General features: G+C 36.0%; 2 protein-coding genes across 11 annotated transcripts in view; one reads left to right on the top strand and one right to left on the bottom strand.

Annotated features, from left to right (window-relative positions):
* The window catches only part of MTF2 (metal response element binding transcription factor 2), an 81,898-nt gene that overhangs the window by 42,532 nt on the left and 24,601 nt on the right, over positions 1 to 14,765 (top strand). For 7 of the 10 annotated variants that reach the window (XR_006962849.1, XR_006962850.1, XR_006962848.1 and 4 more), the window contains exons 2-6: positions 7,339 to 7,537; positions 7,663 to 7,744; positions 12,405 to 12,500; positions 12,735 to 12,835; positions 13,224 to 13,372. Coding sequence is in view for 7 of the 10 variants with exons in the window: in XM_047084572.1 (XP_046940528.1) it covers positions 7,339 to 7,537; positions 7,663 to 7,744; positions 12,405 to 12,500; positions 12,735 to 12,835; positions 13,224 to 13,372 (627 nt within the window). In the remaining 3 variants the exon portion in view is untranslated. Of the gene's footprint in view, positions 1 to 7,338; positions 7,538 to 7,662; positions 7,749 to 8,824; positions 8,919 to 12,404; positions 12,501 to 12,734; positions 12,836 to 13,223; positions 13,373 to 14,765 lie in introns of those variants that run through there. The other 3 variants (XM_047084574.1, XM_047084575.1, XM_047084573.1) reach the window with 3 other exon arrangements.
* Positions 10,994 to 14,765, bottom strand: part of TMED5 (transmembrane p24 trafficking protein 5) — a 57,720-nt gene continuing 53,948 nt past the window's right edge. The window contains exon 4 of the mRNA XM_047084577.1: positions 10,994 to 11,194. Within this exon, the coding sequence (XP_046940533.1) occupies positions 11,009 to 11,194 (186 nt within the window). The 3' untranslated portion in view covers positions 10,994 to 11,008. The remainder of the gene's footprint in view (positions 11,195 to 14,765) is intronic.

The raw sequence follows: 14,765 nt of genomic DNA, 5'->3' as shown, positions 1-14,765 counted from the left end.
TCAAGAAGTCTTTGTTGGGACACCTATGTGGCTCAGTCAGTTACGCGTCTAACTCTTGATCTCAGCCAAGGTCTTGATCTCAGGGTCGTGAGTTCAAGCCCTCCCATTGGGCTCCATGTTGGGCATGGATCCTGCTTTTAAAAAAAAGTCTTTGTCATGGCACTTTTATAATGTATGAGCTGGGAAAACTATTTCCAACATGTGTAACAAAGTGTTATTATTCATAATATATAAGATGCTCTTAAGTCATTATGAAAAAGATGAACATTTCAGTTTTAAAAAAGGACAGAGAATATCTGCTGTTTCCAGAACCCATAAAAATGAGCAAACCTGGAAAAAAATACTTATAATAATAGAACTGTAGATTGAAATATTGTGTGTGTGTGTGTGTGTGTGTGTGTGTGTGTGTGTGTGTTGTCAAATAGCAAAAGCATAATACTGTTGGTGAAGGTATGGGCCTTCAAGTACTGTTCTGGTAGTGTCAGTGAGTGTTAATTAGTACCTTTTTTGGAGATTCATTTGATAATATCAGTTAAAATATATACATAATGTAGGTTGGGGAATGGGTGTTTAAATGAAATAGTATTGGCCGTGAGATGGTAATTGAAACTGGATGGTGACTACCTGATGGTCTCTTTCACTTGTTTTGTCTGCTTTTGCATATGTTTGTAATTTTCTACAGCAAAAAGGAAAAATGTGTATCTACTTTGATATAGTAGCAAGTATTCTTTTTTTTAATTAAAGATTTTTCTTAAATGATTGTTTATTTTTGAGAGTGGGGGTGAGCAGAGAGAGGGGCGATAGAGGATCCAAAGCAGGCTGCGCACTGACAGCAGTCAGCCCAACGTGGGGCTTGAACTCAACAAACTACAAGACCATGACTTGAGCTGAAGTCAGACACTTAACCAACTGAGCCACTGAGGCAACCTGATATAGTAATTATTCTTTATGAGTTTATCCCATGTAGTAATGGGAACGCTTAAAAAATAAAATGTAAATGGATGAGCTTTATATTGCTTGTAATAGTAAAACATTGGAAACATACTAAATGTTCCTCAGTTGGGTAGTAGTTGGAAAGTAGCTTAGCATTTGAAGAAAAAATTATCTTACATACTTTTTTTTTTTTAATGTTTATTTATTTGAGAGACAGTGCAAGTGGGGGAGGGGCAGACAGAGGGAGACACAGAATCCAAAGCAGGCTCCAGGCTCTGAGCTGTCAGCACAGAGCTTGACGCGGGGCTTGAACTCACGAACTGTGAGATCATGACCTGAGCTGAAGTCAGATGTTTAACTGACTGAGCCACCCAGGCACCCCTTACATACTTTTGTTTTATACTTACACAGATGGACATTGTGTTGTCCATGATACATTATTGTGTAAGAAAAGTTATAGAAGTTACATAATATTCCACTTTTTATTAAAACATTTATATGAATTATGTCTATATATGTGGTGTGTGTGTGTATGTGAAAAGTTAAGAGAATAACAGTTCTTTTGTGGGAGGAAGTAGCATAGGGAATTTTCACTTTTCACTCCTGTATTATTTATTTTACCATCTTATGTTTACCTTTATAATCAGAAAGGAAATAATAAATTCTAAAATTAGAAAAATGGCTTCTAATAAAGGTCACATTCTAGAGAGGAAGGATGTAATCAGTGACAATAATGAGGGAAATAACCTTTGGGAGGATAAATGTACAATGTCTATCCTAGTTATGTTTCAGTTGTGCTATTATGGGTCATTTACTTTCTTGCTTTATTTTTTTGTAAAGTTTCTTTGGGCTGAAGATTAAAAAAGAGGATAATACTTTTTATAAATACCTATTAATGCAGTTTTATATATGACTTATATTCTTCGTGTTTATATGAGTAAAAAAAGATTGGTGTGTATTTGCCATAGTATGTGAATTAGATTCTCTTGTTTATTCAGAACAAAACTGAGATTATTTGTGCACACATTTTTAGAAATGTAACTCTTTAAGTATAGATTTTCCTTGAATTGAGCTTAAAACTATAAATTCCACATAACCTCTCTGCCTTATATATATCATGCCCGTTGCAGAGCCTTGAGGATACAACTGTGAATAAGAGTAATAAAACAGACACATTCCCTGTTTTTGGCGGAATGTTTAGATGAGGGAATGGTGATGTGTGTTGCAGTGGGCTGAAGAGTAAGAGGGCAGGACTACAGTAGAGAGAGTTAAGAGTGTATAACTTTCCTCCAGAGGTTTGACTGTGAATGGGAGGAACAAAGTAGGAGGAAGTGGTGGAAGGGAGCAGGGAGCACAAGGAATAAAGGGAATTTTAGTTCTCTTTTCCCTTACAACACTTGAAGAGAGCCAGATGAGAGACCATTGTGAAAAAGAATTTGTTGAAGCAATAGCACAGCACACAAAACCTATGTGGGACTGTATGCGGTTTTGATTTTTGTACATTTTCCAGTCTAGAATTCTAAGATTCTAGGTCTCATCAGCCACCTTGGCATTCTTTTGAAGTCATCTTTCATCTATAATTAATTATGTCGCTCAGGCTTTGGTTAGTTTCTTTAACTTAAGGAAAGCAAAATGCCTCAAGTGACCACTGGATTTATAGTTTTCCAGAAAGTTGCCTGCTCATAGAGTCATTTTCATATTATGATTTGAAGGCATTAAATTGTTTTAGTGTTTGGAGAAAGAAGATTCTCAGCCTGGCATTGAGCACTCCAGTTGGTAAAATTAATGGCAGTGATTCATTCTCCATTTTTACTTCTCTCTAGCCCTCGTCTTATCAGACGTTTAAGCGTTTTAAACCCCTCCCCCCTTTTTTTACAGTTTATTTGAAAGAGACAGTGCAAGCAGGGTAGGGGCAGAGAGAGAGAAGGGAGAGAGAGAATCCCAAGCAGGCTCTTCAGAGCGGAGCTCGATGTTGGGCTTTAACTCATGAACCATGAGATCATGACCTGAGCAGAAACCTAGAGCTGGAGGCTTAACCTACTGAGCCATCCAGGCGCACCAACGTTTTAACCCCTTAATCATGACACTAAAATGCCTTTTGCTCACAGTTGTCAATGGCAATAATATATGGCAATATTTATTTATTTAGAACATGGTTCTCACTATGTGATCCGTGGATCCTTGCAGGAGTCTGCAAGGTTAAAATAATTTTCATAATACTTAGATATTATTTACCTTTCTCACTGTGTTGACATCTGTACAGATGGTGTGAAAACAATATTTGGTCAGACTGCTGTGTTCCTTAGTATGAAACAAGGCAGTATTCATTGTTAAGAACTAACAGTAAACACACACACAGAGAAAGCCATATTTCACTAAAGGACATTCTTGATGAAACAGTAAAAATTGTTTTCACTAAATTTTACCTTTAAGTTCAGATTTTTAATGCTATGTGTGATGAAATAGGAGGTATACATAGGGTATTTATGTCATTGAGTTGCCCACTGAACTAGCAGCTTTTTCATAGAACATCATTTTTACTTGAAACAGTAGCTAACTTGGGTATATGGCATATATGTCTTTGAAGTTATATACTTCATTTACATTTACTTTCTTACCATTTTTGGTTTTCTTCATTTGTTCTTATGAGTTGATGTTACCATCTTGGTGTCATTTCTTCTCTTTAATAAAGTTTTGTTTGCACCACTTCCTTTGTGCTATTATTGTCAAATATATTACATTTTCTATATGTTATAGACCTAACAATACAGTTATACACACATATTGTTTCATATACCTGAGGTAGAAGAAATATGCATTTATAGTGTCTTTTATAATTGGTTAATTACCTTTACAAGTGTTCTTGGTTGTTGTTGTAATTACAGTGGCTGATGTAAAGTATGCTCATGTGTTAACGTCTCTTTCCACAGTGAACATATGATGGCTCATACATACAATGAAACCTAGGAAACCAATGGATGTTATTGCTCAGATTATTCCGATATAGCCAAAGGGCTCCTTTTTGCCTGAATGATAAGTAACAATATGTCAAATTATTCCAAAGCCTGGCAGAATTAGAATATAGACTTCTGGGTGTCCAAAGAATCAGAATAAGTGTTGATATAAGATGGGATCTCCTCCCCCAGCAGGATCGAAGAAAGTAGTATTTAAGGCTTTGGTCTGTCAGTAGTATAGTAATTCCAGCTGCTAATACTGGTAGTGAGAGGAGTAACAGGACAGCAGTAATTAGGACAGATCAGATAAACATATGTGGTATTGAGATATGGTAGGGGGTTTTATGTTAATGATTGTAGTAATGAAGTTAAAAGCACCTAAAATTCAAAAAACACCTGCAAGATGCAAGGAAAAAATGGTTAGGTCCACGGATGCTCCTGCATGGGCTAGGTTGCCAGCTAGAGGAGGATATACGGTTCAACCAGTCCCTGCGCCGGCCTCTACTATTGATGTGAGTAAGAGCAGGAAGGATGGGGGAAGAAGTCAGAAGCTTATTTATTCGAGGGAATGCTGTATCACGTGCTCCAGTTATTAATGCACTAATCAGTTCCCAAAGCCTCTGATCATGATTGGTATTACCATCAAAAAGATTACTACAAATTCATGGGCAGTGACAATTACATTATAGATTTGATTGTCTCCTAGTAGAGTGCCGGGTTGGCTGAGTTTGGCTCAAATTAGAAGGCTAAGGGCGGTTCCTTACTATGCCAGCTCTGGAACTGAATAGGAGGTAGAGTGCTGATATCTTTATGGTTAGTGGAAAATAGCAGTTTATGAGCATAGGTAAAATGGTTGAGTAAAGAGCATTAGAGTCTAAATCTAAGAACAGAGGTTTAAGCCCTCCTTTTGCCAAGCTCTGTGGTGAAATATCACATTGAATTGCAAATTCAAGGAAGCAGCTTCAAACTCTGCCGGGGCTGCTTCTGCCTTTTTTTTTTTTTTTTTTTCCCTAGACAGCGGGAGAAGCAGATTGAAGCCAGTTGATTAGGATATTTAGCTGTTAACTAAAATTTCGTGGGATGGAAGCCCACCAGTCTAGTAAGGACTTAGCTTAATTAAAGTGTTTGATTTGCAATCAGTTGATGTAGGATAGATTCTTGCAGTCCTTAGAGTTGGGTGTGCATGAGTTGCTTTCAACCTTAAGAACTTGTTTAGTTATTTCTTGTAAGGTGGCTCTGCTAGCAACAAATTCTCTCAGTTTTTGTTTATCTGAAGTATCTTTATTTTGCCTTCATTTTTGAAAGGCAGTTTTGTTGTATATTAAAATTCTTGGTTGACAGTTTTTTCTTTCAGCATTTTGAATATAGGATCTCACTGCCTTCTGGCCTTCATTATTTTTTTTATATTAAAATGTTTTTTTAACATTTATTTTTGAGAGAGAGAGCACAAGTGGGAGAGATGCGGGGGGGGGGGGCGGGGGAGGGTGGAGACACAGAATCTGAAGCAGGCTCCAGGTTCTGAGCTGTCAGCACAGAGCCTGATGGCTGGGCTCTAACCTATGGACTGCGAGATCATGACCTGAGTTGAGGTCAACTGATTGAGCCACCCAGGCGCCCCTGGTCTTCATGGTTTCTGATGAGAAGTCAATATTATTGGGGTTACCTTGTACACAATGAGTTATTTTTCTTTCTGTCTTTCAGCATTTTTACTGTTAAATCCCAGTGTAGATCTTTGCATGTGTCCTACTTGGAGCTTGTTGAGCTTCTTGGATATGTATATTAATGGTTTTCAGCAAATTTGAGGAGATCTTATTCCTTTGGATATCTTTAAAATGTAGTGTGTCTTTCATTACTGGAGGGCAAGTGGCTGGGAGGGGATGTGTTAAATAATAGGTATCATGGAGGGAACTTGTGAAGCACTAGGTGTTACATGTTAAGTGATGAATTACTAAATTCTATACCTGAAACTAAGCTTATACTGTGTATTTAAATAATTGGAATTTAAATAAAAACTTGAAGAAAAAATGTAGTATATTTTTCAAACTGAAACTCTGTATGTACCCTTTTTAACACTGACTCCATATGCTGACCTCCTAGCCTCAGGCAACCACCATTTTACTCTCTGTCTCTATGAATTTGATACTCTGTTTACATCTTTTTTTTTTTAAGTTTCTTTATTCCTGAGAGAGAGAGCGAGAGCGAGCATGAGTGGGGGAGGAGCAGAGAGAGGGACACACAGAATCCAAAGCAGGCTCCAGGCTCTGAGCTGTCAGCACAGAGCCCAATGCGGGGCTCAAACTCACGAACCGCAAGATCATGACCTGAGACGAAGTCGGACGCTTAACCGACTGAGCCACTCAGGTGCCCCACTAGTTACATCTTATAAGTGGGATTATACAGTATTTGTTTTTTGTTTAGCGTATTTTGTTTAGCATAATGTCTTCAAGGTTCATCCATATTATAGCTGATGACAGAATTTCCTAGAATTTGTATATTCTTAGGTATTGAAATTAGGTAGTCCCAATTCCTGGGTATTGAAACATATTTTTTCTTCCCCACTTGTTTTATTTTTGCTTCACTTTTATACTATCTAGTTTTGAATTATTGCCTGTCTAGTTTTATACATTGTTATATGTATGCATCTAGTAAAACCTCTAAATTGAGAAAGTGAAACCAAACAAATATTGCTTTGTTACCTTTGAGAAAAGTTGATAGTGGTTATACTGTGGATATGCTGTTTATGAAATAGCTAATATATAAATTATAATGTAATTTTGGAATACATAATTTTGGGGTCTTTTGTTTAAAAAATGTAAATGATGTTACCTCTCATTTGAGTATGATTTTGTGAAATTGGTGGTTCTCATTTTTTTTAAACTCATAGTCTGTATATTTGAGGGACTGTGACACATTTGCATCAGTAAACAAGACATAATTCAGTAGTGGTTCCCTGTAAGGAGGTCATGACTACTCCGCCAGTGAGTTTAATACACCCAGCTGCCCCAAAGTCACTGGTTAGTGTGTTTTAACTACGTGTGGCATAGTCATTTTTATTCTTTTTCAAGTGCTTATGAAATTGTGCCGTGTAACTTCTTTTAGTTTATTTTAACCAGTGTTGAGATTTAAGGCATCCTTTGCTCATGACCATGGTCTACCCACTTCACTTAGAACCATTATTTTGATAATAGCTACCTTGAATATGTGTGGTCTTGGAGTGATTGCTGAATCCTTGCCTCACTAAGGATAGGCACTGAATGAATATTGAACACAGCTATCATTCCTTTTAAACTTCTTGGTTCCTGGAGAGTATTTGTGATTTGAGGTACTTGTTATAATTTCCCTCAAGGTTTTTAATAAAAGTGTTTGATTAATATATAAAACATATCATTGGTCTGTAAATAAGCTCTATAAGTAAGTTGATCTTGTATATGGTCTTTTATTTCCTAAACAGAGACTCTACAGGGGCAGGTAATTCACTGGTCCACAAGCGGTCTCCTTTACGTCGAAACCAAAAGACCCCAACATCCTTGACCAAGCTGTCTTTACAGGATGGACATAAAGTCAAAAAGCCAGCATGTAAATTTGAAGAGGGTCAGGATGTCCTAGCTAGATGGTCAGATGGCTTGTTTTATCTTGGAACTATCAAAAAGGCAAGTTACCTTTATATATCTTTTACTGTTTTTTTACAGTAAACTTTTAATAATTTTGAATTTAAATTTAACTTCATGTTTTTCACTTAAAAACAAATCACCATAAATATTCCTCTGCATTTCAGATAAACATATTGAAACAGAGCTGCTTCATCATATTTGAAGACAGTTCTAAATCCTGGGTTCTCTGGAAGGACATTCAAACAGGCAGGTGCTACTATTTCTCTTGAACGTGATTTACACTGAAAAATAGATTTTCTTTAGCCTGTAATTTTCTTTCTTTCTTTCTTTCTTTCTTTCTTTCTTTCTTTCTTTCTTTCTTTTGCCTATTATTTTCTAAGTGTTTTCTGTTGAGTACAGTCTATTAAGATAAGGCAATCACTTTTGAGGAGATGTATTCTTTATACTTCTCAAGATGTTATACTCTGTGTCGCAGACTCTGGAAGAAAAGGAATTATTCTTGTTAGGGTAGAGGTAGGCTAAAGAACAGATGCATCAATGATTGCACATCTGTAAACTGTTAGGGTCTGTCTAATAGCTTTGAAGAAAAATTTTTAGCCACTAATATGAGTAACATTTTGGGCTTCAACTTAACTGCCACTTGATTTTATTAGTAAAAGTAATGTAGAGAGCGCTGCCTGGGTGGCTCAGTCGGTTTAAGTGTCAAACTTCAGCTCAGCTCATGATCTCACAGTTTGGAAGTTTGAGCCCACATCGGGCTGTGTGCTGACAGCCTGGAGCCTGGAGCCTGCTTTGCATTCTGTATCTCTCCCTTTCTCTCTCTCTGCCCCTTCCCTGCTCACGCTGTCTCTCTCAAAAACAAATAAACATTAAAAAAAAAAAAGTAATGTAGAGAGCTAATATTTATTGAGAACATACTATTTGCCATATCTTTTGGGGAAATTAGCATATATTAAACAGGTTTAAAGTATTAGAAATGCTCATTAATAAGAATGACTTGAAATGACCATTTATGGTTTTTATGTTTAGATAGGAAAATGAGGCTATATTTGGGTGCAAATTAAAATGAATACAGGTATGCCTTGGTTTGGTTATAGGTAGGTTTCTTGTAGTGTTTTCCATTTTATTATTGTAATAATTCCTATAATTGCTGTGCGCTCTTTGAATCTGTTAAAGATATTTTTTAGGTATCTCTCATGAAAAGTGATTTACAAAAATATGAATATTAAAATCTGAGTATTTTAGCTGCACACTAAAGCCCCACTTTTTTTTTTTTTTTTGAGTTAATAGGCCTGCACTAAGACCTGTGTTTCATATCTCATAGAAAGGAGATCTAAATTTACTTTCCCTAAAGGATGGATACCTTTCTAAAATATTTAGTGATTGGGTTTTGAATTTGAATCTCAAGTGCAACTCTATGGTAGGTTACTACTGTCTGTGTGTGTGTGTGTGTGTGTGTGTGTGTGTGTGTGTGTGTGTTTTAAGTTTATTTATTTTGGGGGTGGGGAGGGGCAGAGAGAGAATCCCAAGCAGGCTTTGCACTGTCAGTGAGGACAAGGGCTGAAGTGGAGCTGATGTGGGGCTCAAACTCATGAACCGTGAGATCATGACCTGAGCTGAAATTAAGACTTGGATGCTTAACTGACTGAGTCACCCATGTGCCGCTACTGTGTTCTGTTTCTTGATTTCATTCTTAATTTTTTTTAAAGAATAAAGTTTTGGTAAAGGAATTAGAAATGTTCTAATTACCATCTACATAATTAGTACTCAGGGCTTAGGTGGGGAACTCAATAGTTCTTAGTCTAGTAAGATGTCTTTTCAAGAGGAACTTTTTACAGTTCTTGGGACTGATTAAAGTACTGAAATTATGTTTTGCATCTACAATTGAGGAGTCAGTGAGAAAAGGGGTAGGAGAAAAATAGGGAGTCTCCAACAGTAGTAATATTGAGCAGATCTTGTTACCCTACATACCTAATTATCTTTACTTTCTTAGTTTGTAAACATGGGTCTTTATGGTAGAACTGAAGTTGGTATGTATGTATGTATGTATGTATTTATTTTGAGAGACACAGAGACAGTGTGAGTGGGGGAGGGGCAGAGAGAGGGAGAGAGAGAATCTCAAGCAGGCTCAGCACTGTCAGTGCAGAGCCTGAAGCGGGGCTCAAACTCATGAAACCACAAGATCATGACCTGAGCTGAAACTGAGAGTCAGGCACTTAACCAACTGAATCACCCAGGCACCCCTGAAATGGGGTTTTTTGTTGTTGCTTTTAATGTTTATTTAGTTTCAGAGAAAGAGAGCACGAGGGGGGAGGGGCAGAGAGAGAGGGAGACAGAATCCGAAGCAGGCTTCAGGCTCTGAGCTGTCAGCGTAGGTGTGGGACTTGAACTCACAAACCATAAGATCGTGACCTGTGCCAAAGTTAGACTCTCGAGCCACCCAGGTGCACTAAAGTGAAACATGTTTTATGCTTGTCTCTTATTTCTGTGTCCCTTTCAGTTTTTCAGTGTTCCTTCAGGTTAAATATAGAGCTGTTTGTCTTTCTGTCTGTCTCTTTCTTCCATCCCTCCCTCCTCCCTCCCTCTCTCTATCCATTCCTTCCTTCCAGACAGGAAGAAGAAAGCCAGTAGTACATATAAAAAGTTGTGAAAGTGATGGAGGTGCATGTCCAACATCTGTATATCAGTTTAATGGTCTGTGATTGTTTTTGCTCACTGGTTTCTTTTTATTATCCTTAGAATTAAAATGAGAAAAGGATTGCTCCTTGGCTATTTAACTCTTTATAGCAACCAGAAAGTAGCACAAATGTAATTGGAGCAAGTGTAGAATGAACAAATGAATCTGAAAACTGCATTATGGCAGAGTCAATGTAGAGAGTAGCTTTAGTAATTTTCTGCCTACAAAAAACTTGCTAATAATAGATATATACCAAACTAACTTAATAATTTAAATAAAAATGTGTTTATTTTGAGGGAGAAAGCAGGGGCAGGGAGAGAAGGAGAGAGAGAATCCCAAGCAAGCTTGGTGCTGTCAGTGCAGAGTCCAACGCACGGCTCAAACTCATGAACTGTGAAATCATAATAGCCAAAATCCAGAGTCAGACACTTAACTGACTGAGTCACCCAGACCTCCCAAAATAACTTAATAAATTGGAGTAATTTCACCCATCTAATAAGATTCTTTTAAAAAGTTTATGTAAATAAGGAAAAATGTATAGTCAGTCATGTTAGTACTCAAATGTGCATTACAAAAGGGAGATAGGTTAAAGTAAGTAACTTTAAAAGGATTTTTAATTTTAACACCTAACACTATTGTTTCTGTGAAAATAATAAACTACTGATGGCAGTGTAAATTTTTATTTTGGGTATTACTTTAACTGTTGCATTGAATGCATAAGAATGCTTTATATTCTTTATTCAGTACTGCAGACTCAGTTCTAGCAGTTTATTCAAAAGAAATGATTCAAAAGTAAAAAAGGTAGGTGGAAAATATTTACTGTAGTTTTATTTTTATTTTAATAACAGAAAATTTGATATATCTAAGACAAAATCTGGAGTCTTTGGTCCTTTTCTAGGGAATGGCAGATTTGGACTGAGTGGTGTCAGGCTCAGTCCGGTTGCTCTCCTGACCGGAGCCATAAACTCGGAAGCTATGGAGGCCATGTCCTGCCAAGTGTAGAAGGAAGTAAACAAAACCTGGGAGACATGGGGAGAGAGGACAAGACAGTAAAATAAGTCTGGAAAAATGCAAACAAACAATTTGCTAACATACACCTAAGAGTAGAGGCGTAATAAAGTAAATTTGGTTTTTTCCACTCAATGGAATATTATGCAGCTATTAGAAGTTATTAACAGCAGTGTGAACAATACTTTTGATAGAAAAAATATTACAAAATACTAATGAAAGGAATCCTCTCACAGTGGAGAGGATATGGACTCTGGCATATCTGTATTTAAATCCTGGCCTTGATATTTTCTCAGGGTCTTTGGGTTAGTTACTCTATCTTTCTGAGCCTCAATTCCTCTCTATAAATAGCTTACTTACCTAATAAGTTGTAGAATTAAACAACATAATATATGTCAAGAGCCTAACAGTACTTGGCCCATAGAAAATAGTAAATTTTTATTGTTGGCATGTGAATAAACCATGTAGTTTAACTGTGAAATTGACAAGAAGAGAATATTGGGAATAATGATGTTAGAGTGTTAAAATTGTTTCTAAGTTTTGTGGAATAAAATTGTTTTTAGAGTAAAAATGCCTAAAGAAGAAATAATTTACCTATTCAGGCAAAAAATATAGTTAATAACTGTGGAACTCCTTAACTTTTGTTACACTGGGATTTTGTTAGGATACTTTATTGGACACCATATTTCTAGATTTTAGAAGCTGGAGATTAAATAATTGGGATTCAGCTTCTTTCATAAATTAGTAAGTAAAAAGAAATGTTCTGCATCCAAAGAGAAAGAGGTCATTGACATATCTTCTTTGTCCTTTTTCTTCAGTATCATGATGGTAGACATTGTAGGGTGAGCAAATACATGTATATAAGTATATGTGTATTCTGGAGATTAGTTCTGATGTCCACAAAACATCCCATCTCCTTGTTCCCCAGGGGAGTGGGAATGTTAGAAGTGAATGATAAGGGATCTTGCCTGAGAGCTCTTTAAATTATGCCCTGTGCTGTAAAAGCAGGTTAAATTATCAATGTAGGTAGTTAGGCATCTTAAGTGAAAGGTGGGAGATAGCCTTTTGTAGAGAGTATTTTGCCTTGAGTAGAAATCATTATGTTCTAGTGAGTAAACACTGCCAATATGGGGTATCTACTGAGTCATAAAAAGTAGTTGTGTTGTATGAAATAACTTCTTTATTATGACTGTCTTTTAATGCATATTTTAAACATTTCAGGAGCCACTGGAAGTGGGGAAATGGTCTGTACAATATGTCAAGAAGAGTATTCAGAAGCTCCCAATGAAATGGTTATATGTGATAAGTGTGGCCAAGGTAAACATTGATTTCTTATAATCTTGTGGAAAAGTTTTATTACATACTTAATGCTCCTGTTGAAGATTAATGATTAAAAGTACTTTTTACATTGGTAATTTGAAGCTGTTATCATAAATTTATTCAGTTATAAGTATATTAATGGAGAAGAGAATACTAAAATGCCTTCTTGAAATTGTGTTGTAGTATTTATTAATAAAATAGAATTTGCTTTATGCTTTTTTTGATATTAAGGATATCATCAGTTGTGTCACACACCTCATATTGATTCCAGTGTGATTGATTCAGATGAAAAATGGCTCTGTCGACAGTGTGTTTTTGCAACAACAACAAAGGTATCTTTTAAGTGTTTTGGGCTAAAGCCCTAAATGGAATTTGTAAGGTACTCAGCGTAATGATTGTGTACGTTGAAAGTTTATTTGACTGCAGTGAGCAATCAGTGCCGGGTAGAACGAGGTGATGCTTATTGTTTGACTAATGATGCTTAAGTGACTTGCTACTATCCTTGCACTTATTTTCTGATAGTGAGTGGTCTTGGAATTGGGGCAATAGTTTGAAAAACAACAAAATAAATAAAGATTATTACTAGTCAAACAGTTTGTGAGATGGTAAGAAATTTAGAATGGAAATTTCTTCAGAAGTTTCAAAAGCATTTTATGTTAAAGAATTATGTTTAGAATTTTATCCTGCACTTGTTTAAATAACTTTTTCCCTCTAATATAGAGGGGTGGTGCGCTTAAGAAAGGACCAAATGCCAAAGCATTGCAAGTCATGAAGCAGACATTACCCTACAGTGTGGCAGACCTTGAATGGGATGCAGGTCATAAGACCAATGTCCAACAATGTTATTGCTACTGTGGAGGCCCTGGAGAGTAAGTAAATAGTTATTTCATGCCCTTTAAGTGATTTCTGTTTATATTATGTACTTTATTTTTGTTATTGATTGTGGTGTGGGAATGATAGTGAATTGTAAATGCTTGGAAGTATCAATAGAGAAAATTAGGGGAGAAAATTAGAAGCTGTAGTTAATATTCATCTTTATCATTGTTACCTAAATAAGTGAATCATAGTTCTAACTAAGAACGTTTACAAATTTACCTTTAACTTCTGAACACTGCTCCTAGTTCTGCTCTTTGGAACTAAACAAATACATCTTCTCTTTCTTAGGAGGTAACTCTTAAAATATTTCAGTCCAGCAATCATATTTCCTACTACCATGACTCATACCAATAGTGTTTTTTTTCCAGGTCAAACTCTCCGTTACTACCGGACATTCTTTATGACATGATTTCTAACCTCTGTCTTTGTTGTTCTCCAGTTTTTGAGTATTACTCTTGAAATACGGTGTTATGATTAGAAAATGCATTGTTTCCAGAATAGGCTCACAGATTATAATTGGGCTCTTAGAGTTCAGAACTGATGCTCCTGTTGTTGCAGGGAGAGATTGTATTTACTACCTCTCAGATTGTCCCATTATGTTTTTGGGATCATTTTGGTTTTGTGGTGGTCAACTAATACCTCTAATTCTTTTTTGTACAAGCTCGTATTAAGGCAAGTTGTGCATCATGTATTTGTACTACATTTAAAAACCACAAGTGAAGCATTTTATATTTCACTCTTTAAATTGTAATTATTGGTTTCTGGTGTCTTTCTTCCTCTCAGATTCAGTGTTTCTCTTAAGACAAGGGTGCTGTTTAGGAGAATGCTGGGACGTGATTCATTAAAATATTATCTTTTCAAATGTGTGTACTGAAAATGTCTATAAAGTTTACTTATGACTGGGACATAAGTTGTTCAATGATGAAACATGAATAAATGAATATGTAAATTAACGAATTTTTAGTTCTTCATTCTGCCATATCTTGATGGAATTATTTATTTGTGATTTGACATTTTTATAACATTTCTTAGCTTTTGGTTGCTTGCAGATTTAAAAAACATTGTCTTGTTTTCCTTAATCACTTATAAAAGAGATACAGTGAAGAGGCATAGAGATTGATCTTTTCCTTTATTCATTTATACTTACCATTTAATTTGAAGTATTACTCAAAATAGGTGGAAATCATCATAGACATTTTATAAGGTGGATCATTCATTGTTCTTTAAGTACCATGACTACATGAACTATGTTTGACACTGCTAGCCACTCTTAACTTTAATAGAGGATCTAGCTAAGTACTTGGAATTAGTATTTATTAGTCTTTCGATGAATGACTGACCTTACTTAGTATCAGTCTTCTTGCCTTTGTGTATAATATGGCTTAC

This window comes from Lynx rufus, unplaced genomic scaffold (assembly GCF_022079265.1).
Source record: "Lynx rufus isolate CCGP_SWC_20201006 ecotype Redwood Valley unplaced genomic scaffold, mLynRuf1.p SCAF_2, whole genome shotgun sequence".
Classification (NCBI taxonomy): domain Eukaryota; kingdom Metazoa; phylum Chordata; class Mammalia; order Carnivora; family Felidae; genus Lynx; species Lynx rufus.
Note: the sequence above shows the minus strand (reverse complement) of the source record. Positions and strands in the feature narration are given on the sequence as shown.